The 22042-nt window shown below is 37.7% G+C and overlaps 1 protein-coding gene across 1 annotated transcript; it reads right to left on the bottom strand.

The window, feature by feature from the left end:
- Window positions 1-12134: 12134 nt before the first annotated feature.
- LOC148693540 (uncharacterized) lies at window positions 12135-13459 on the bottom strand. The gene is made up of 2 exons (XM_088677345.1): window positions 12604-13459; window positions 12135-12277 (listed from the first exon to the last, which is right to left on the bottom strand). Exons 1-2 carry the CDS (start codon window positions 13457-13459, stop codon window positions 12249-12251), a joined length of 885 nt encoding a protein of 294 aa, XP_088533471.1. The 3' UTR covers window positions 12135-12248.
- Window positions 13460-22042: the final 8583 nt, after the last annotated feature.

The raw sequence follows: 22042 nt of genomic DNA, 5'->3' as shown, positions 1-22042 counted from the left end.
ATTGAATTATTTTTCTCTTGTGTGTTCTTTTACAATTGTACAACAATATATAAGAGGATTAACCTCTTGCTTTACACCACAACAGCTGGTTTAGGGAAAAATAAAATAACATCCCCTTGAATTAAGGGAGTTGAATAAGGAAGAAAGCACTCTTGAATTACGGAAGTTGTCTGGCTTAGGGAATAATAAAATAACATCCCCTTGAATTAAGGGAGATGATTAATCCCTTGAATTAAGGAAGAAAGTGATGATTAATCCCTTGAATTAAGGAAGAAAGTGCCTTCCAATACTCCCCCTCAAGCTGGATCCAGAAGGTTTATGGATCCAAGCTTGGACAGAAGCCATTGAAACTGATGAGAAGCCAAGGGCTTGGTGAAAATGTCGGCCAATTGGTCGAAGCTTCGTGTATACCGTGTCTGAATTACCTGCGACTGCACCTGTGCCCGAACGAAATGACAATCAACCTCAATGTGTTTCGTTCTCTCGTGAAACACGGGATTAGATGCTATATGCATTGCTGCCTGATTGTCACAGAATAAGGACATAGGAAGAGTTGCAGGAAACCCTAAATCACACAGAAGACCCTTGAGCCATATCAACTCACACGCAGTGGAAGCCATTGCACGGTACTCAGCTTCGGCACTGGATCTGGCGATAACAATTTGCTTTTTACTTTTCCAGGTGACCAAGTTTCCACCGACAAATGTACAGTAGCCTGAGGTGGACTTATGATCGATTGCGTTGCCTGCCCAATCAGCATCACAATACCCTACGACTTGAGTGTTGTCATTCTTCCGCATGATGATACCACGACCCACTGATGCGAGATTTATACGCACACAAATTAAACCCTCTTTTCGTCAAATTGTAGTATATGTATAAGTAGGGATCGTTCTGGACCAGGGATTAGGAGGGATTGTTAATCACTTGGATTTGACTCAAAAAAACGTAAAAACACAAAATAAATGTATTTCTAACTAATCTAACACTTTAAAATAAATGGGGGATTGGTTTTGGACGAAATTAAACTAAAATAGAAACTTGGAAACAAAACAGATTGTATAAACGAAATTGATGGAATAGAATGAAGAAAAACTAGTTAGAGGGTTCCTTATCCACACATGAACATAAGCATATAATTTGACTCCCAGTTATGACTTCAACAAACGATGAATGACAATGCTCCAAGTTAATTAGGTCCGCTTAAATTAACCTTCAGATTTCCCTAGATTCATTGGATTGAATGGGATACGCATTACAACCAAATTATTCCTAATCAAAGTCTCTCACATGGAATACGCATGATAGAGACATTCAACAAAGATCATTAAGTTCAACGGAAATCATAAACATTGACTAGGCATTCATAACTATGGAATACGCATGTTAATCCAGCCTAGGGTTTACTAAACACAATCGTGACTAGCGATTTTTACTACTCATGAATATAAGTTCATAACGATTAGGTGAAATTCCCTTATATCCTAGCATCAAGTCTTAGGCATGCAAATTAAGTGTCGACCCTCAACCCACATACATAAACAAGTTCTTAATCAAAACAGAAAAGTAACCCACATCTAAAGTTCATGAATTCATAACTGGAGTAAATCAAATCATGACCAACATATGTCCATGGCTTCAAATTCGCCTCTAACTAAAAAGAAATTAGTTTCACATGTTTAACATAATTGAATAACAAGTTAAATTAAACATGAAAACAGAAACAAGAAAAGAAAGAACAAATGGATGGAAAGTTAGCTACGGGGTTCATCTCCACATATGTTATACTTGTATAATAAAACGATTTCCAATTGCATTTCAACAAATCATTAATTCTCAACGCCCCGGGTCAATTAGGTCCGCTTAAATTAACCGTCAAGTTTTCCTTAAGTTAATGAATTGGATGGGTTAGCGCAACGCAATTCACAACATTCTCCAAAAGTCCTTTACGTGAAAAGCACAATAAAGATACAATCAAAGATCATTAAGCATCATGAAAACTTTAAGTGTTGACGAGGCATTCGTTACTATGGACTACGCATGAAACTTATGCCAAGAATTTATTTAACGCGATTGTTTATAAGCAACCTCCACTACTTGTGAATATAAGTTCGTAACTATTAGGTGAAACTCACTTATATTCTAGCGTCATATTGATGCATGAAAATTAAGTGCGCATTCTTAATAAACATTCATAAATAAGTTATCAATCAAACGGTTAAACAAATTGAACCACAACTTATGAAACGCAATTAGAATTAATCAAATCAAAATGCAAGCATAAACATATATTTCGAATCACCCCCTAGCTAAAGGGGGTTTAGTTTATTATAACTTTGAAATCAAAGAAATACCTAAACATTCCAACAACTCAAATTTGAATTGTATGAACGTTTAGGCACTCTTCTCTTCCATTCCTCATACGTACAAACAAAGAGAATTGAATTTAAACATTGAAATCAAAGAAACACCTAAACATTCCAACAACTCAAACTTGAATTGTATGAACGTTTAGGCACTCTTCTCTTCCTCGTTGTTGTAGCACAAGGTCTAAGGATAGTTTGATGGTGTGAATGGTTTGGGGAGTGGTGTTTGGATTAATAGGGAAATGGAAAAATGGTGTTTGGATTACAAGGGAACTCACGGCAAAGAGAAGGAATGGAAGTGTTTGTGGTGTGTTGTGTATGAAAATGAGATGTCCATGAATGAATGAATGCAAGGGTATTTATAGGAGTAGTGGAGGGAACATATGGCTATGTCATTTGTAGGTGAAGTAAGTGTGTGAGGTTGGTGAAGTAAGTGGAGGTTGTAGGTGAAGTAGGTGGATGTTGTAGGTGAAGTAGGTGGATGTTGTAGGTGAAGTACATGTGTTTAAATGGTTGAAATGTGTAGATGATTATGAGTGATAAGTGATAAGTGTATGATATGTTAAGTGATAAGTGAATGATTATGATAAGTGATAAATGAATGTATGATATGATAAGTGGTGAATGATAAGTGGTAAGTGATATGTGATAAGTGATATGTGGTGTGTGATAAATGAATGTATGATATGATAAGTGGTGAATGATATATGATAAGTGATATGTGGTGTATGATATGTGATAGTGTGGAATGTTGGAATGTTATGCACGGCTAAGGATAAAGGAAAGGTTTAAATGTCCTAAAACTAAAGGGAACAAGGTTCCAACACTTTGGTCTTTAATTAGGGCTTCAATTTCGTCCAACACTTTGGCTTCAAGCATAAGCTATCCGTCCTTAGCCCAAAAGTGCTCCAAAAGTCTCCAAAATGCATCTTTTTGCTCCTTTAGCCCTTTGGACCTACAAACACACGAAAATAGCTTAAAGTACTAAAATAACTAAAGAAACATAACGTAAATGCACGAGAACAAGCTATTTAAGTCGCATGAATATGCTCCTATCAAATACCCCCACACTTATCTTTTGCTAGTCCTCGAGCAAAACAAAACAAAAGAACACGAAACTAGACAAAACGAACAAAACACAACCTACACCTTCCAACAATCGTCTCACGGATTTCCAATGCACAAGACAAGTTAAAAATCATTATTCCCATAGATTTTAGTCATCTTCACACTTGAATACATTCTTAATCATAGTCACCACATACTATTTCACAATTAAGCATTTAAAACCATGTTTTGAATGTAGTAACATGCCTTAGAGAATTTGCTCAAATCCTTACAAGATATGCTCTCGTTTTTCACACAGATTTTCTGACTACACACCCTAAACTAGTTATATGTGAGAAGATTGATGTAATCATAAAAACAAACACTCACATATATGTATTTCAAAGGAAGCAATTTCTGGAGTTAATAAGCATGTTTAGATATGATCTCATGAATGGAATGCTACTATTTAGACGCGAGAACCAGTGATACCATAAACTCATACCAAGTTCAAACTCCACAAATTGAAATACACAACACTCAAGATAGAAGTCAAGGGTTGTAACGGGGCTTGGGGTATGTGGATAACAAAGAAGGGATATGGAAAACAAAGGTTTTTAAAGAAATAGTGAGCAAAGCATTTGAATCAACTTAGAATTCACTTTTGAATGAAAACTCAACTTTTGAACAAAAAGGGAGAATTGAGACAATTTACACCCAGAATTGGTGTTTTGGAACCTTTCTTCAATCACTTATTCTTTCATTTTTTTCTTTTCTCTTTTTTTTTTTTTTTTTTCTTTTCTTTTGAATCTCAAAACATCAACACTTAAACATTCTCTCCCCCACACTTATTTTCTTTCATAATGTAACTCAAAAGGAATTCAATTAAGTCATGCTCACTATCTTTTAAGAACAAGGGTGGGGATTGTCCTAAACTAGGCTAGGTGAGGAAAATGTGGGTAAACAAAGAATAAAGGCTAAACAAGGCTCAACGGGGTTAAAACTTACAACATATACGAAGTATGGGAAGTAAGGCTATTTGGCTATGGTGGTAGTCACTACACAACTTCTTCTTGAATATGTGTTATGCAAATCAATAACATGCTTTGAATGAAATGGGCATGAGTTCTAGCATTTGGAACTATATGAAAAAACGCCTTCTAAGTAGTAACCAAGCAAAGAATAATGAGATCATGCAACGACTTTAGAAAACAAGAAATCACAGATTATACTCTCCAACGAACGTTATAGGTTCAAGTCTCTCAGGGTTGTAGCGTTTGTTTGAGTTCCTTCCTTCAAGCATGTTACAAAAATGAATTTTTCTTTTATGATTGCATGTGAAGTCATACATTATAACCATAACCAAGCATATACCAAGAGTAAATCAAACTTTTCTCTATGTTTATAACTCTTTCTAACCGTCATGCAATTATAAACCAAATCCTTATCATTGTGTTGGAAGGTACCCTAAGACACAAACACACAAAAACGACTCAAAACACTCTTTTTAGGGTTTTTAAAACAAGTTTTTCAAATTTTTATGTGATTTTCGGAGTTATAAAACAAAACACACTAAAACACTCTAAAACAACTTAAAAACACCTTAAAACAGCAAGGAACAACATTTGAAGTTATGGGTGATAAAATCCCACGAATTTGCATTAAATAAACTTAGTTACCCCCCCCACACTTAAATCAACCATTGTCCTCAATGTTTTAAGCATATGGTTCACACAAAACATAAGTAAACATACTAAACATGGCAGAATGTAATTAACAAAGAGAAGAGTTTAGGGACGCAAATCTGGTTATGGAGTGTAAATTCCCTCTTCTCCTTGGTGATTGCATTGAGGCTTTGATCTTTGTGATTCCACAGGCTTACTCTTGAACTGGTTTCCGCCCATCGTTGATTTTCCTTTGTGCTACTCTTGAACTGGGCAGCAGGATTCCTTTTAGGGTCTCCCCCGAAGGTCTGAGCTTCCTCCTGTTATCTGTTTCTTTGTTCAATCTTTGCAGGAGTGGTCCCTTCTCTGGAAGTGTATCAACCGTTGAAGATGACTACTCGAGAGCAACGCCAGGTAAGCAATCAGGAATAGATTCCAGGCAGTTGGCTCCAGATCGGTAGACTGACTCCAAGTGCCGGCTGATTGCTTCTTTTACTTTGCCATGCAAGTAAGAACAAGGACAAAGAAAAAGACAGGGAAAGAGCATGATATGAGATATTTTTGCTTTTGACCTTGATGATATGAGATACCTTTGCTTTGAAGAAGCGGTGAATGAATCAGCACATGCTTCAATCCGCCGTTTCCTCCTGGGTCATATGTACTCCAGGCATCTGGTATCATCTTTGGGGAAGAAGAAATAATTGAGTATTTCGAAAGGCTTTGCTGGGAGTGCGCCCTCAGAGGTGAGAGAGAGTTGGGCATTTTCTTCAGGTTTGCCCTGCCATAAAAGACGAAGGTCGACATATATAGAGATAATATCAAGTGGTGGTACCTTTTAACCTTGTCGACAGACGTTTTGATCCCGCAAATCCGACTTTTTGAAATAGTGGCGCCTCTTCGATCTTTGAATACGCCTCTTCGATTTCTGAGCAGGCGCCCCTTCGATTTCTGAACGACGCCCATTCGCTTTCTGAACGACACGTGGTAGTGCAGATGCGGCTCCTTTTGACAAAGCTGCACGCGTTTTCTGAAAAGCAGAGAAAGCGTCGCCGAACTTTGCGCTTGTCGGCTAAAGATGTGTAGTTGCGATGATGGCCTCCACGTGTTGTCTGAAAAGAAGAAATCTTTTGACAAAGTTGAACGCGCCTTCAGAAAAGCAGAGAACGCGTCGCCTAAATTACGCCGGAAATTCCGGCTTTTCGAATTGGTGGACGCGTCGCCTTGGCTTCTTATAGAGCTATCGATCACCACAACAAACACACTCTGAAGAATTCCCATTCTTGAAAATCGACTCCAGCCCTTTGAGAATTAACTCCATCCACCCCATCTCTTTGAACACTTTTGAAAAATGGCAAACCCATCGAACCTTAGCTTAGAATTGAGTCTCAGCAGTGATACGGCCGCGCCGCGTCAAGGTAACGTATGGCGCCCTTCTTTCTTATCTTCTAACGGTCCTCTCACAGGTGAAGACTCCGTGATGCAGGACGCCACAACAGCTACAATAGTAGCTAGGAACCTCCTCACTCCAAAAGATAGTAGGCTGCTGTCAGGACGGTCCGATGAGTTGGCCGTTCAAGAGTCCCTCGCACTTAGTGTTCAGTGTGCGAGTTCTGTGTCCAACATGGGCCAACGCCTGCTTGCCCGCTCCCGTCAGGTGGAATCATTGATGGCAGAGGTGGAAAGTCTTAAGCAGGAGATCAAACTGCTTAAGCATGAGAATAGAAGTTTACACGTGCTTGCCAACAACTATTCGACAGGCATGAAGAGGAAGCTTGATGAACTGCAAGAGTCTGAAGGTCGGATTCAAAGTGACCGTCAAAGGTTTTCGTCTTTCCTCCAGAGGCACCTTTTTCCTGGATCATCCATCGTTTGGCCAAGTATTGAGGCCTCGAATGCTCTATCTTTGATGCCTCTAGCTCCGATGCCTTCCGCTCCTATGTCTTCTGCCCCGATGCCTTCCGTCTCGATGCCTTCCGCTTCAAGAGTTTTGCCACGTAGTGGGTCTTTAAGTAAACAACCTTTGTGAAGCCTCGCCACTTTTATTATTATTATTATTATTTTTTTTTTTTTTCAAAATGCATTGGGTTGCCTCCCAAGTAGCGCTTTCTTTTACGTCTTGCAGCCGAACGAAGAACCCAATCACTCCAGGATATGTTTACGAATCGGATGAGAACTCCGAGTCATAAACTAGTACCTAGAACAAGAAACAAAACAACATTAAGAATCTGGAATAAAAACAAACGAAAATAAAACAATCTAAGGGATTAGCAAATTTTCTAATCCCCGGCAACGGCGCCAAAATTTGATGCGAGATTTATACGCACACAAATTAAACCCTCTTTTCGTCAAATTGTAGTATATGTATAAGTAGGGATCGTTCTGGACCGGGGATTAGGAGGGATTGTTAATCACTTGGATTTGACTCAAAAAAACGTAAAAACACAAAATAAATGTATTTCTAACTAATCTAACACTTTAAAATAAATGGGGGATTGGTTTTGGACGAAATTAAACTAAAATAGAAACTTGGAAACAAAACAGATTGTACAAACGAAATTGATGGAATAGAATGAAGAAAAACTAGTTAGAGGGTTCCTTATCCACACATGAACATAAGCATATAATTTGACTCCCAGTTATGACTTCAACAAACGATGAATGACAATGCTCCAAGTTAATTAGGTCCGCTTAAATTAACCTTCAGATTTCCCTAGATTCATTGGATTGAATGGGATACGCATTACAACCAAATTATTCCTAATCAAAGTCTCTCACATGGAATACGCATGATAGAGACATTCAACAAAGATCATTAAGTTCAACGGAAATCATAAACATTGACTAGGCATTCATAACTATGGAATACGCATGTTAATCCAGCCTAGGGTTTACTAAACACAATCGTGACTAGCGATTTTTACTACTCATGAATATAAGTTCATAACGATTAGGTGAAATTCCCTTATATCCTAGCATCAAGTCTTAGGCATGCAAATTAAGTGTCGACCCTCAACCCACATACATAAACAAGTTCTTAATCAAAACAGAAAAGTAACCCACATCTAAAGTTCATGAATTCATAACTGGAGTAAATCAAATCATGACCAACATATGTCCATGGCTTCAAATTCGCCTCTAACTAAAAAGAAATTAGTTTCACATGTTTAACATAATTGAATAACAAGTTAAATTAAACATGAAAACAGAAACAAGAAAAGAAAGAACAAATGGATGGAAAGTTAGCTACGGGGTTCATCTCCACATATGTTATACTTGCATAATAAAACGATTTCCAATTGCATTTCAACAAATCATTAATTCTCAATGCCCCGGGTCAATTAGGTCCGCTTAAATTAACCGTCAAGTTTTCCTTAAGTTAATGAATTGGATGGGTTAGCGCAACGCAATTCACAACATTCTCCAAAAGTCCTTTACGTGAAAAGCACAATAAAGATACAATCAAAGATCATTAAGCATCATGAAAACTTTAAGTGTTAACGAGGCATTCGTTACTATGGACTACGCATGAAACTTATGCCAAGAATTTATTTAACGCGATTGTTTATAAGCAACCTCCACTACTTGTGAATATAAGTTCGTAACTATTAGGTGAAACTCACTTATATTCTAGCGTCATATTGATGCATGAAAATTAAGCGCGCATTCTTAATAAACATTCATAAATAAGTTATCAATCAAACGGTTAAACAAATTGAACCACAACTTATGAAACGCAATTAGAATTAATCAAATCAAAATGCAAGCATAAACATATATTTCGAATCACCCCCTAGCTAAAGGGGGTTTAGTTTATTATAACTTTGAAATCAAAGAAATACCTAAACATTCCAACAACTCAAACTTGAATTGTATGAACGTTTAGGCACTCTTCTCTTCCATTCCTCATACGTACAAACAAAGAGAATTGAATTTAAACATTGAAATCAAAGAAACACCTAAACATTCCAACAACTCAAACTTGAATTGTATGAACGTTTAGGCACTATTCTCTTCTTCGTTGTTGTAGCACAAGGTCTAAGGATAGTTTGATGGTGTGAATGGTTTGGGGAGTGGTGTTTGGATTAATAGGGAAATGGAAAAATGGTGTTTGGATTACAAGGGAACTCACGGCAAAGAGAAGGAATGGAAGTGTTTGTGGTGTGTTGTGTATGAAAATGAGATGTCCATGAATGAATGAATGCAAGGGTATTTATAGGAGTAGTGGAGGGAACATATGGCTATGTCATTTGTAGGTGAAGTAAGTGTGTGAGGTTGGTGAAGTAAGTGGAGGTTGTAGGTGAAGTAGGTGGATGTTGTAGGTGAAGTAGGTGGATGTTGTAGGTGAAGTACATGTGTTTAAATGGTTGAAATGTGTAGATGATTATGAGTGATAAGTGATAAGTGTATGATATGTTAAGTGATAAGTGAATGATTATGATAAGTGATAAATGAATGTATGATATGATAAGTGGTGAATGATAAGTGGTAAGTGATATGTGATAAGTGATATGTGGTGTGTGATAAATGAATGTATGATATGATAAGTGGTGAATGATATATGATAAGTGATATGTGGTGTATGATATGTGATAGTGTGGAATGTTGGAATGTTATGCACGGCTAAGGATAAAGGAAAGGTTTAAATGTCCTAAAACTAAAGGGAACAAGGTTCCAACACTTTGGTCTTTAATTAGGTCTTCAATTTCGTCCAACACTTTGGCTTCAAGCATAAGCTATCCGTCCTTAGCCCAAAAGTGCTCCAAAAGTCTCCAAAATGCATCTTTTTGCTCCTTTAGCCCTTTGGACCTACAAACACACGAAAATAGCTTAAAGTACTAAAATAACTAAAGAAACATAACGTAAATGCACGAGAACAAGCTATTTAAGTCGCATGAATATGCTCCTATCACCCACTGAACCTTTTAAGTAGCGTAAGATTCGTTTAACCAGAGTCAAATGTTCAATAGTCGGCGAGTGCATGAATTGGCTCACAAGACTTACAGAATAGGTGATGTCGGGTCTAGTGATTGTGAGGTAGATCAATTTTCCAACCAATCGCTGATAATGGGTGATATCCATGAGTGGCGTGCCCTTCAAGCTAGGTTTTTGCTTACTGTCAAGAGGAGTGGTGGCTACTTTAGCATCGCTCATGTTGGCATCATTGAGCAAATCCAAGACATACTTTCTTTGGTTAAGAAACAGTCCCTTGTGTGAGGTTGCCACTTCTATACATAGAAAGTACTTCAATATCCCAAGGTCTTTAATTGCAAATCTTTGTCTGAGAGACTGTTTGAGAGTGGAGATCTCATCAGTATTATCACCCGTAATTATCAGATCATAAACATAAATAAGCACAACTAATGTGCCCACAGCTCCTGTGTGAACAAATAATGAGGAATCGGCGTTGCTGCTTTTGAAACCAACACTAGTGAGAACTGAGCTCAGTTTGGCATACCAAACTCGTGGGGACTGCTTTAGGCCATAAATGGCTTTGTGCAATCTGCACACCACATTCGGTTCATTGCTTTGTGGATGCCCTGGTGGCAATTTCATATAGACTTCTTCTTTGAGATCACCGTGCAAGAATGCGTTCTTTACGTCCATTTGGTACATGGACCATCCTTTGTTTACAGCTACAGACAATAACACTCTTACTGTGTTCATTTTGGCCACAGGTGCAAACGTTTCTTTGTAATCCACCTCAAATGTTTGAGTGAATCCCCGAGCCACCAGTCTTGCTTTATGTCTCTCAATTGAACCATCTGACTTGAATTTGAGTTTATAAATCCATTTGCAACCTACTGCTTTCTTGCCTGTTGGAAGTTTGGTGATGCTCCAGGTATTGTGTTGATCTAGAGCTTTAAGTTCTTCTTGCATTGCCTCTTTCCACACCTCTTGGCTGTTGGCCTCGTGGAAATTCTGAGGCTCCTGGTAACTGGATATAGTGCTTAGGAATGCAGCATGATTTGGTGTCACTCTCTTGTAAGACACACAATTGGAGATGGGATGTGTGGGTTTGTACATAACAAAATCCTGAAGTCTTGTGGGAGTTTTTCTAACTCGTATTGGATTGCGTCGAGGAGCTGGAAGCGTTGTTTCACACTCGTTCGCATCATCTTCATTGTCACAATTGTCATGCAGTGTATCCTCATAATAAGATCCTTCATTGCTATCTTCATTGGGAGAAGCATCAACGTTGACATAACTGAGCTCGTGTTGATGTGGTTCATCCAGTTCAATTCTTGGTAGTGGGAACACATCCAAGATGCCATCCCCTTGGGCTGTGAGTTCACTTGACTTGCTGAAAAAAAGGGTTAGTTTCATGAAATCGCACATCTTTGGACACAATCAATCTCCTTAATTGGGGATTATAACACTTATATCCCTTTTGTGTAGAGGAATAACCAAGAAAAATACATTTGGCAGCTCTAGGATCTAATTTATCTCTGTGAAGAGATTGAATATGCACAAAACAGATGCAGCCAAACACTCTAAGATGTGAGAGGTCAATTTTCCTTCCTTTCATAACCTCGAGTGGAGACTTGAATTTCAAGACTCGGCTGGGTAATCTATTGATGATATATGCAGCTGCCATAACACCTTAAGACCAAAATCTCTTTGGTACATTCATTTGTAGCATTAGTGCTCTTGTTTTTTCAAGTAGGTCACGATTTTTGCGTTTGGATACACCATTTTGTTAAGGTGTTCCAACACAACTTGTTTGATGCATGATGCCATGAGTGCTCAAATATTGTTTCATGATATGGGACATATATTCGGTGCCATTGTCAGACCTTAAGGTTATGAAAGTCCTTAAAAACTTTCATAACTTCATTCTTAGACTTTAAGAGATATAACCATGTGACTCAAGAAAAGTCATCCACAAAAATCACAAAATACTTATAGCCATCAAATGATTCACTAGTTGGTCCCCATACATCTGAATGAACTAGTTCCTAGTTCAGGTAGTCGAGTGGATTTAGACAAGTGACATGTTTCACATGAAATATCATCCTTTCCTAAGTTGGGAAATAGAGTTGACAAAATGGGTGAAGAAGGATGAGCTAAACGTTGATGCCACAATTGATTATCTTGAATGTGGTTGAGCTTGGCTTGAAACCCTCTCGGATTGCTCTTTGATATGTAATAGAGACCATCTAAATAAAACCCTTCACCAATCGTCTTCTTGGTGGCACAATCCTGAAAGATAACATTGTGAGGAGAAAAAATGGCTAAGCAATTCAAGGTATTTGTGATCTTTCCCACAGATAGAAGTTGAAATGGGAAGGAAGGAACATATAAAGCCATTGATTCAATTTTGTCTGACATTAATTTTATTTTTTCCTTCCCTAAGACCTTTACATTCTCACCATTTGCAATTGAAACTTGAGAAGGGTTTGCAAATTTTTCAAATTTTTGAGACTTAGACACATGGTTGGTCATATGATCTGTGGCACCCGAATCTACAACCCAAAAATCATGCAACATATTTATTTTAAGAGCAGTTTTAAAGGCTTTCATGATACCTTGCATGTCCTCTTGGGGTATGGATCTCGTATCTGCCAAGAACCCTACAAACTTACCGAGCAATGCCGTCGAGTTCCCTTCTTCTATGCTATCAGCACGATCACTTCCAGCAACTCCTTTCTTGATTTGAAGATACGACATAAACTCGTTCATGAGTTCAGCAGGATTCGCTGTGAAGTTCTTGAGTGGATCTGGCCCATTGGAGGTGGAGGTAGACGCATGATTCGCTCGATGTGGAGCACGGTTCATCTTTTGCACACCCTTGTTGTCCTTCATGAACTCAGGCTTTAACTCTGGGTGTAAGATCCAGCATGTGTCTTTGACGTGACCTATATTATTGCAGTGTTGACACTTCAAGTTCGGATGTTTTCCTTTGTACCTCTTTTCGTTGGTTATATATGCCCTAGCCTCAGGTACACTGGTCGTTGTACTTATGTTCATGACTTTCCTTCTTACTTCTTCCCGTTGAATTGTCGCACACACACTGGTGAAAGAAGGAAGCTCAGTGTTCATGAGTACGTGACATCGAAGATCTTCATACGTTGAATCAAGACTAGACAAGAGTTGAAATATCTTGTCTTCTTCTGCTCTCTTTCGTAGCAGTGCTGCGTCGGTTGTGTGAGGGCGATAGATTTCCAACTCATTCCACATGCTTTTCATGCTTCCTAGGAGTTGCACAAACGGTTTGCTATCTTCCTGCAGATCGGAGATGTCCTTCTTTAATTGGAAGACCCGTGCAGCATTGTTTTGGCTGCCATACATTTCCTTGACCGCTTCCCATAACTGGTACGAGGATTCTGAATAGCTGAATATTTCAGCTAATTTACGATCCATGGAATTCAAAAGCCAAGACATAACCAGCTGATCCTTGCTAAGCCAGGATTCATAGTTTGGTGAGGAAGCATCAGGTATTTTGAAGCTTCCATTTATGAACCCCAGCTTGGACCTTCCACCTAGCGCCAAAGACACAGCTCTCGACCAAGGTGATGCGAGATTTATACGCACACAAATTAAACCCTCTTTTTGACAATTGTAGTATAGGTATAAGTAGGGATCGTTCTGGACCGGGGATTAGGAGGGATTGTTAATCACTTGGATTTGACTCAAAAACGTAAAAATAAAGTTTAAAACACTAAACTAGACTCAAAGAATGCGAAACTAAACGCTTAAAACACTAAAACAAACCAAAAGACTCAAACATCACCCAAAACACTCAAAACTGCCTTAAAAACACTTTCTGGGCAGTTTTGAGCACTTTGGTGAATTTGGACGAATTTTTGTAATAAATTGAATCAAAACACTTAAACATAAACTAAGACACTTTCTAACTAAATTGGACACTAAAGTAAAGGGGGATTTAGGTTTTGACGAAATTAAACTAAATGAACAGATTGTAAATTAAAGCAAAATGTAAATGTGAATGTGTGATAGAATTGAATGGATGGGAAGCTAGCTAAGGGGTTCATCTCCATACATGTTATACTTGCATATTAAACGATTTCCAAATGCTTTTCAATAAACCATGAATTCTCAACACCCCAAGTTAACCGTGATGCACTAATTAACCTTCAAATCTTCCTTATGTCAATGAATTGGATGATTGCATACGACAACCCAAAACATTCCCCACAAGTCCCCTACATGATTGCATAATAGAGATACAAGCAAGAATCATTACGCTCTATGAAAATTATAAGTGTTGACGAGGCATTCGTTACTATGATTGCATGAAACTTATGCCAAGAATTCGTTTAACGCGATTGTTTATAAGCAACCTCCACTACTTGTGAATATAAGTTCGTAACTATTAGGTGAAACTCACTTATATTCTAGCGTCATATTCATGCATGAAAATTAAGCGTGCACTCTCAATAAACATACATAAATAAGTTATCAATCAAACAGTTAAACAAATTGAATCCACAACTTATGAAACGTAATTAGAAGTAATCAAATCATAATGCAAGCATAAACATATATTTCGAATCCCCCCCTAGCCAAGGGGGGTTTAGTTCCTCATACGTACAAAACAAAGAGAATTGAAATTAAACATTGAATTCAAAGGAAAAGAAACACCTAAACATTCCAACAACTCAAACTTGAATTGTATGAACGTTTAGGCCCGCTTCTCTTCCTCTTTGTTGTAGCACAAGGTCTAAGGTGAGTTTTGGGGATTATGGATGATGTAGAATGATAGGTTTTGTGGAATGGTGAGGGAAGTGATGGTGTTTGGATTGGTAGGGAAGGCACGGCACAAGGGGGTTTGTGTGAATGGTGTGTGTATGAATGGATGGGGAATGGATGATTTTCTGAATGGATTTATGGGGAGAGTGAATGAATTGTGGCTGCAATGGATGCTTATTTATAGGTGAAGAAGAGGGAATATGACAGCTAGGAACTTGGTGGAAAGCTGCAAATGCAAAAGGAGAATGCATGTGGCTGCAATAGCATGTGGAATGGCTGGATTAAATGAGTAATGCACGGGTTGGCTTCATTTCTGGAATGTTGAATGTGCATGTAATTGGAAATGTGGCTGTAATGATGAGAGATTATGCACGGCAAAGGAGAATATGAATGCATGTGGCTAATTTAATTGAATAGGAAAGCATGAGGATTTAATGGATTAAAGGGTGCATGTGGGTTGGAAATGTGGCTGTAATGATGAGTTGGGATGGCTGAAAATCTGGAGTGGGTTATGCACGGCAAAGGGGAGTGGTTTTGGTGATGGGTGCATGTGTTGAATTGGTGGTGCAATGATGAAAGAATAAGTGCATGTGGTTGAATGCAAAGGGAATGCAAAGTGAATGAATAATGAATGCATGTGCAATGACAACTAGGTTGAATTAATTAAAGGGAGTGCATGTGGCTGCAAGGTGTGAATGATTATGATTGTATGTGGGTGAATTAAAGGATGGAATGCATGTGAATTAGGTTGGAAAGCTGGAATGATGAAGTGGGAGTGCACGACAAGGTTGGATTTGTGGTGGGTTGATGAAAGAAGAATGTCAAGGTGTGGGATTGTTAAAGGGGGAAGTGCATGTGCAAGGTTGTTGTTGTGATAAGTGATGGCAGGTTGTGTATGTGATTGCACGGCACAAAGGTGTGGATGGTTTATGGGAGAATAAATGTATGATGGTGGCTGAATGATTAAAGGGAGAGCATGTGAGGGAATGATTATGGTGAATGATGATGAATGCATGTGGGAGTGTGGCTGAAATGAAGGAGTGGAACGTTGGAATGTTATGCACGGCAATGGTGGAAATAGAGGTGCTGGAATTGATGGAATGCACGGCTAAGGATATAGGAAAGGTTTAAATGTCCTAAAACTAAAGGGAACAAGGTTCCAACACTTTGGTCTTCAATTAGGTCTTCAATTTCGTCCAACACTTTGGCTCCAAGCATAAGCTATCCATCCTTAGCCCAAAAGTGCTCCAAAAGTCTCCAAAATGCATCTTTTTGCTCCTTTAGCCCTTTGGACCTACAAACACACGAAAATAGCTTAAAGTACTAAAATTACTAAGTACTAGCAACATAAATGCAAGAAAACAAGCAAACTAAGGCGCATAAATATGCTCCTATCACAAGGCAAGTAATTAAACTCATTCAACACGACTGAGCTTAATCTTTGATTTGGGTTGACGTCCACCTCATGCACGTTCATGAAGGAAGGCTCCTGTGAGCTTTCAGCTTCGGATATCAGCGGATTGTCTTCAGACATTTTGAGGATTGAACACGCTCGGATAGCAGTATAGCAGACGCAGGTTAATTTTCCTGCTCTGATACCATCTTGATTTTCAAGGATTGAATTATTTTTCTCTTGTGTGTTCTTTTACAATTGTACAGCAATATATAAGAGGATTAACCTCTTGCTTTACACCACAACAGCTGGTTTAGGGAAAAATAAAATAACATCCCCTTGAATTAAGGGAGTTGAATAAGGAAGAAAGCACTCTTGAATTACGGAAGTTGTCTGGCTTAGGGAATAATAAAATAACATCCCCTTGAATTAAGGGAGATGATTAATCCCTTGAATTAAGGAAGAAAGTGATGATTAATCCCTTGAATTAAGGAAGAAAGTGCCTTCCAATATTTGACATAGTTTTCTTATGAGATATTTGTGGTGGTCTTGAAGAGTTGATGCGATGTGAGGTGAATCTTCGATTGAAATTTTCAACATTAGCCTCTCTTTCCCAAACCGATCAGTTATCAATTTGGATTTCATTTGAAGTTTATTTTTTGTGTGTAATATCCGTGACAGTTTGTAAACTACAGTTCAGATATGCATGCCTTCATTCATTTGACTTCATTTCACTTTTATTGTTGAATTTATATGCTTTTATAACCAAATTTTACTATCCTAAATATTTGTAGCTTCATGAATTTCAAATAATATGGAATGGCTTTTTCAGGGAATCGATGTGAGGCAGCGTGCTGGTTTGGTTTCCACAACAAGTTGAAATTCTATGATGGCTATATATTGTAGCTTATCATGTTCCAAAGAACCGAAATGGAAGGTTAAAATATATTATAGCTTATCAACAAATTTGCTGCCATTGGTGATCAACGAAAAAAGAGTGAAAGATCTTCCGTTAATTTTAAAGCCATTGTCAATTAATCTTTCAGTTTAACATTGCAGAGTTTATATGCCATAGCATAAAATTTCATTTTTTTCCTTTCAATTTGCACGTCTATCTTTTTAAAATGAAAATAAAAAACGATTAAGCAAGATTAGCTCTTCATCAAAACTCATGTGCAACGTACCAACCCTTTCTTGAAGGGAAAACACCGTTGTATCCATAAATCCCCCGCCCGTCCCTGCTCTACTAGATTTTATTCAATAGCGTGGGAGACATGTTGGACACAATGAATCTTATGGTGTTAAAGTTTAATTACTACATACTATAATGCAATTTATACTTGAACTCATATTCACATTTTAAACACTCTATTTGTAGCTATGGAAACAAGCATTAATGTTGTGGATTGACAAAGCAGTTTGCATGTGGAATGGGAAATGTAAAATATATGTCAAGAAAAATAGGGGATATTATGCTATGAAACCATAAACTATTCAAACATATGTAATAGAAGTGAGTTGTACTGTGTAGTAGTGTAACAGAGATGAGATGTATAGGCAGTGTTGCTCTTCAACTTAATGTCATAGATTAATTGTTTAATTTGTTCTCTTACACTACTATTTGATTCGTTAATTGTATTTCTTCCTTTATTATTTATTAACATCTTCATACATGCTTTCTAGGCGTACGTGCAAGGACACTTTCTTTTATCACACATTTATATGCGACTTAATTATATTTTATTACTTTTTATTTGCAACTCTATGTTGATTTTTTTATGATGCAGTAAATAAAACATCTAACACAACACATCTTAAAGGACGCGAGCGCCTGTAATTAAAAAAATTGCCTCTCTTTGAATATGCTTCTGCACATACAAGAAACTTTTCTTTTATCACGCATTTTACACGCGACTTAATTATATTCCATTTCCTTTTATTCGTAACTGTATGCTGTATTTTAGTTTTAGGACATGGTATGAGAAACAAATCAACTAACACAACACATCATCTTAAGGAGCCAGTAGCGCTCGTGACTAAAAAATGCCTATCGCATGCGCGTGAGTGCGTATGGAAAGGCTAGTCTATATATATATATATATATATATATATATATATATATATATAAAGGCAAAACCAAAAATGATGAAACGTTCATAATCTCAAAATTGTCCTCTCCCATTAAATTTTCAAATAAAATAAGAAAATCACAACAAAAACAAAAACAAAAACAAAAAAACCATTCCACATAGTGGTTAACCAACTTTATTATTTTTTGAGATATATTATTATTTTATTTTTGTAAATACGAATATTCCTGTGATGAATGAGACAAGAACACGTGTACAAAATATATTTTGTATTAATGATTTTGGGGTTACAATCTCTTTGTAATTTGGTCCTCTGATTTGATCTCCGTAAGATGTTGGTTTGTTGACGTGTTGTTGATCCAAGGGTTGTCGAGACTTGATCTTGGATGAACAGTTGGAAGTTTCTTGAAGGGCTGTCGGGGCTTGATTTTGAAGAACAGGGATGAACAGATCTTCGAGGGCTTTTGTGCTTGATCTTGAAGTTGTTGATCCAAAGGGCCGTTAGGGCTTGATCTTAGGATAAACAGGTGGGAGCTTCTTCAAGGGCCGTCAGGGCTTGATCTTTGAATAATGGTTGTGCAGATTTCTTCAAGGGCTTTTGGGCTTGATCTTGAAGAACGGTAATGAACGGATCTTCAAGGGCTTTTCGGCTTGATCTTGAAGAACGGTTGGATGTGTGGATTTGTTGATGTTGTTGATCCAAAGGGCGTTGGGGCTTGATCTTAGGATGAACGGATGATGAACGATGAACACTTTCTTCAAGGGCCGTCGGGGCTTGATCTTAAAGGAGGATTTGACGAAGAACGAAGAGAGCATTCTTGATCCTTCGGGATTTGCTTAAGAGCTTTAGAGTTTCAAAGCTTCAAGGTTTTGGTGTGATATCCCTTCCTCTTAAAATGAATGCCTTGGCTTCCTATGTATAGAATTCCAAAACTTGATTTTTGGATTTAAATAATCAGATGAAATAAATCATTTTTGCCAGGTATTGACACGTGTCCTATTTGATGACTTTTCTGGTTTATTTCGATTTTTTGTTGAGTCACATGCTATGTGTAAAATTTTTGTGACACGTGAGCGTTGAAATTTTAATTATTGGTCAACATTCATTTCACCGAAATTTCGATGTCTGATAGGAGCATATTCATGCGACTTAAATGGCTTGTTCTCGTGCATTTACGTTATGTTTCTCTAGTTATTTTAGTCCTTTATGCTTCTTTTGTGTGTTTTCAGGTTCTAAGGGCTTAGGGAGCAAGAAAGTGCATTTTGAGGCTATTTGGAGCATTTTTGGGCATGGATTGGATAGCTTAATCATGGAGCAAAGAGGATGGACGAAATTGAAGCCTTGTATGCTCTTTGGGACATAAAACAAAGGGCCTAGCCCAATCAAACAAATCCTTTGAGCCATGGAAAACCTCTAGCCCAATCAAACAATCCATCAAAGCCATGCAAAAAACACCAACACATGCACTCACATGCATTCACATGCATTTCAAGCACAAAACACCTTCAATGCTGTGACTTCCCCTTCATTCCAGCCATTCCACATGCAATTCCAACCTAACCCACATGCAACTCTTCATCATTGCACCACAAATCAGCCACTCACATGCATTCACACACACTTCACACAAACAACAAGTCTTTGCCGTGCCTTCCACACCAATTCCAGCTTTTCTTCATCATTGCAGCCACTTTGCCCTTTTATTTATGCATTAAACCTATTTCCTTTCCCTAAATTGCAGCCACAATCCACACCTTTCCAACCTAGCTGCACCCTACATACATTAATTAGTCATTCTTTTCATATTGCACTCACATGCATTCACATGCATTTCAAGAAGCAAAACAACATTGTGTCGTGAGCTTCCCTTGCATTTTCAGCTTTCCTCCTTGCATTCACATGCATTTCCAACCTAGCATTCCATTCTTTAATCATTCCTAGCTGCCATTCACATGTTCTCCCATCCATTCTCTCCCTATAAAACCATGCATTGCATTCATACAATTCATTCATTCACTCCCCATTCCATCTCTCCATTTCTCACACCACAACTAACACAAACACTTCCCCTTAGAATCCAAAACCGTGAGTCCCCCTTCCACTTCTCCTCCATTGCTTCCATTTCCACCACTCCCCAAACCATCCACACCATCAAACTATCCTTAGACCTTATGCTACAACGAAGAGGAAGAGAAGAGGGCCTAAATGTTCATACAATTCAAGTTTGAGTTGTTGGAATGTTTAGGTGTTTCTTTGATTTCAATGTTTAATTTCAATTCTCTTTGTTTTGTACGTATGAGGAACTAAACCCCCCTTAGCTAGGGGGTGATTCGAAATATATGTTTATGCTTGCAATATGATTTGATTACTTCTAATTACGTTTCATAAGTTGTGAATTCAATTTGTTTAACTGTTTGATTGATAACCTATTTATGTATGTTTATTGAGAGTGCACGCTTAATTTTCATGCATGAATTTGACGCTAGAATATAAGTGAGTTTTACGTAATAATTATGAACTTATATTCACAAGTAGTGGAGGTTGCTTATAAACAATCGCGTTAAACAAATTCTTGGCATAAGTTTCATGCAATCATAGTAACGAATGCCTCGTCAACACTTATAGTTTTCAAAGAACTTAATGATTCTTGCTTGTATCTCTATTATGCAATTCATGTAGGGAACTTGTGGGGAATGCTTTGGGTTGTTGTATGCAATCATCCAATTCATTAACTTAAGGAAAACTTGACGGTTAATTTAAGCGGACCTAATTAACTCGGGGTGTTGAGAATTCATGGTTTATTGAAATGCAATTAGAAATCTTTTTATTATGCAAGTGTAACATGTGTGGAGATGAACCCCTTGGCTAGCATCCATTCATTCCATTTCATCAATTTCATATTTACATTCTGTCTAGTTTATTAACTTGTTTCGTTATTTCAATTTTCGTCAAACCTAAATCCCCCTTTTGCTTTAATGTTCAATTTAGTTTGTGTTTTTAAAGCATTTTGAGTCCTTTGGTTTGTCTTAGTGTTTTAACGTTTAGTTTCACATTCTTTGAGTCTAGTTTAGTGTTTTATATTGTTTTTACGTTTTTGAGTCAGTTTCCAAGAGATTAACCTCCTAATCCCCGGTCCAGAACGATCCCTACTTATACTTATACTACAATTGTCAAAAAGAGGGTTTAATTTGTGCGCGTATAATTCTCGCATCAAATTTTGGCGCCGTTGCCGGGGATTAGAAAATTTGCTAATCCCTTGGATTGTTTGTTTCTGTTATGTATTTTAGATTTAGTTTTTTTTTTATTTGTGTTTTGTTTGTTGAATTCAAGTACTAGAGAAGAACAACATGGCACTTGATAATGCTTCTCTTTTGTCACAGCTCATGGAAAGGTCCCAAATGCAAAGAGTTGATATATTTAATCTTCAATCAAGGAATAACGTGTTTTCCAATACTTACAATTTGGATTGGAGTGATCATTCAAACTCTATGTGGTGGGAACCTCAAAATGCTCAACAAGGAGGATATTGGCAGCCACCACAACCTCATATTCAATATGCCCAACCAAACTCAAGTTCGTCAATAGATTATAATCAAAAGCTTAATGAATTAATTTGTTTGGTGCAGGGCTCACAAAATCAAGACAATGAGACTCAACAAGAAGGATATTGGCAGCCATATGAGGAGTTCTATTCAACACCTATGCAGCCACCACAAGGGTTGGACCATTTGGAAAAGCAAATTGGGCAGATCGCGGAGTTCGTAGGACAG

Source organism: Pyrus communis, chromosome 10, assembly GCF_041283825.1.
Source record: "Pyrus communis isolate YQ-2024b chromosome 10, ASM4128382v1, whole genome shotgun sequence".
Classification (NCBI taxonomy): domain Eukaryota; kingdom Viridiplantae; phylum Streptophyta; class Magnoliopsida; order Rosales; family Rosaceae; genus Pyrus; species Pyrus communis.
This window is presented reverse-complemented; position numbering and strand designations above follow the sequence as displayed.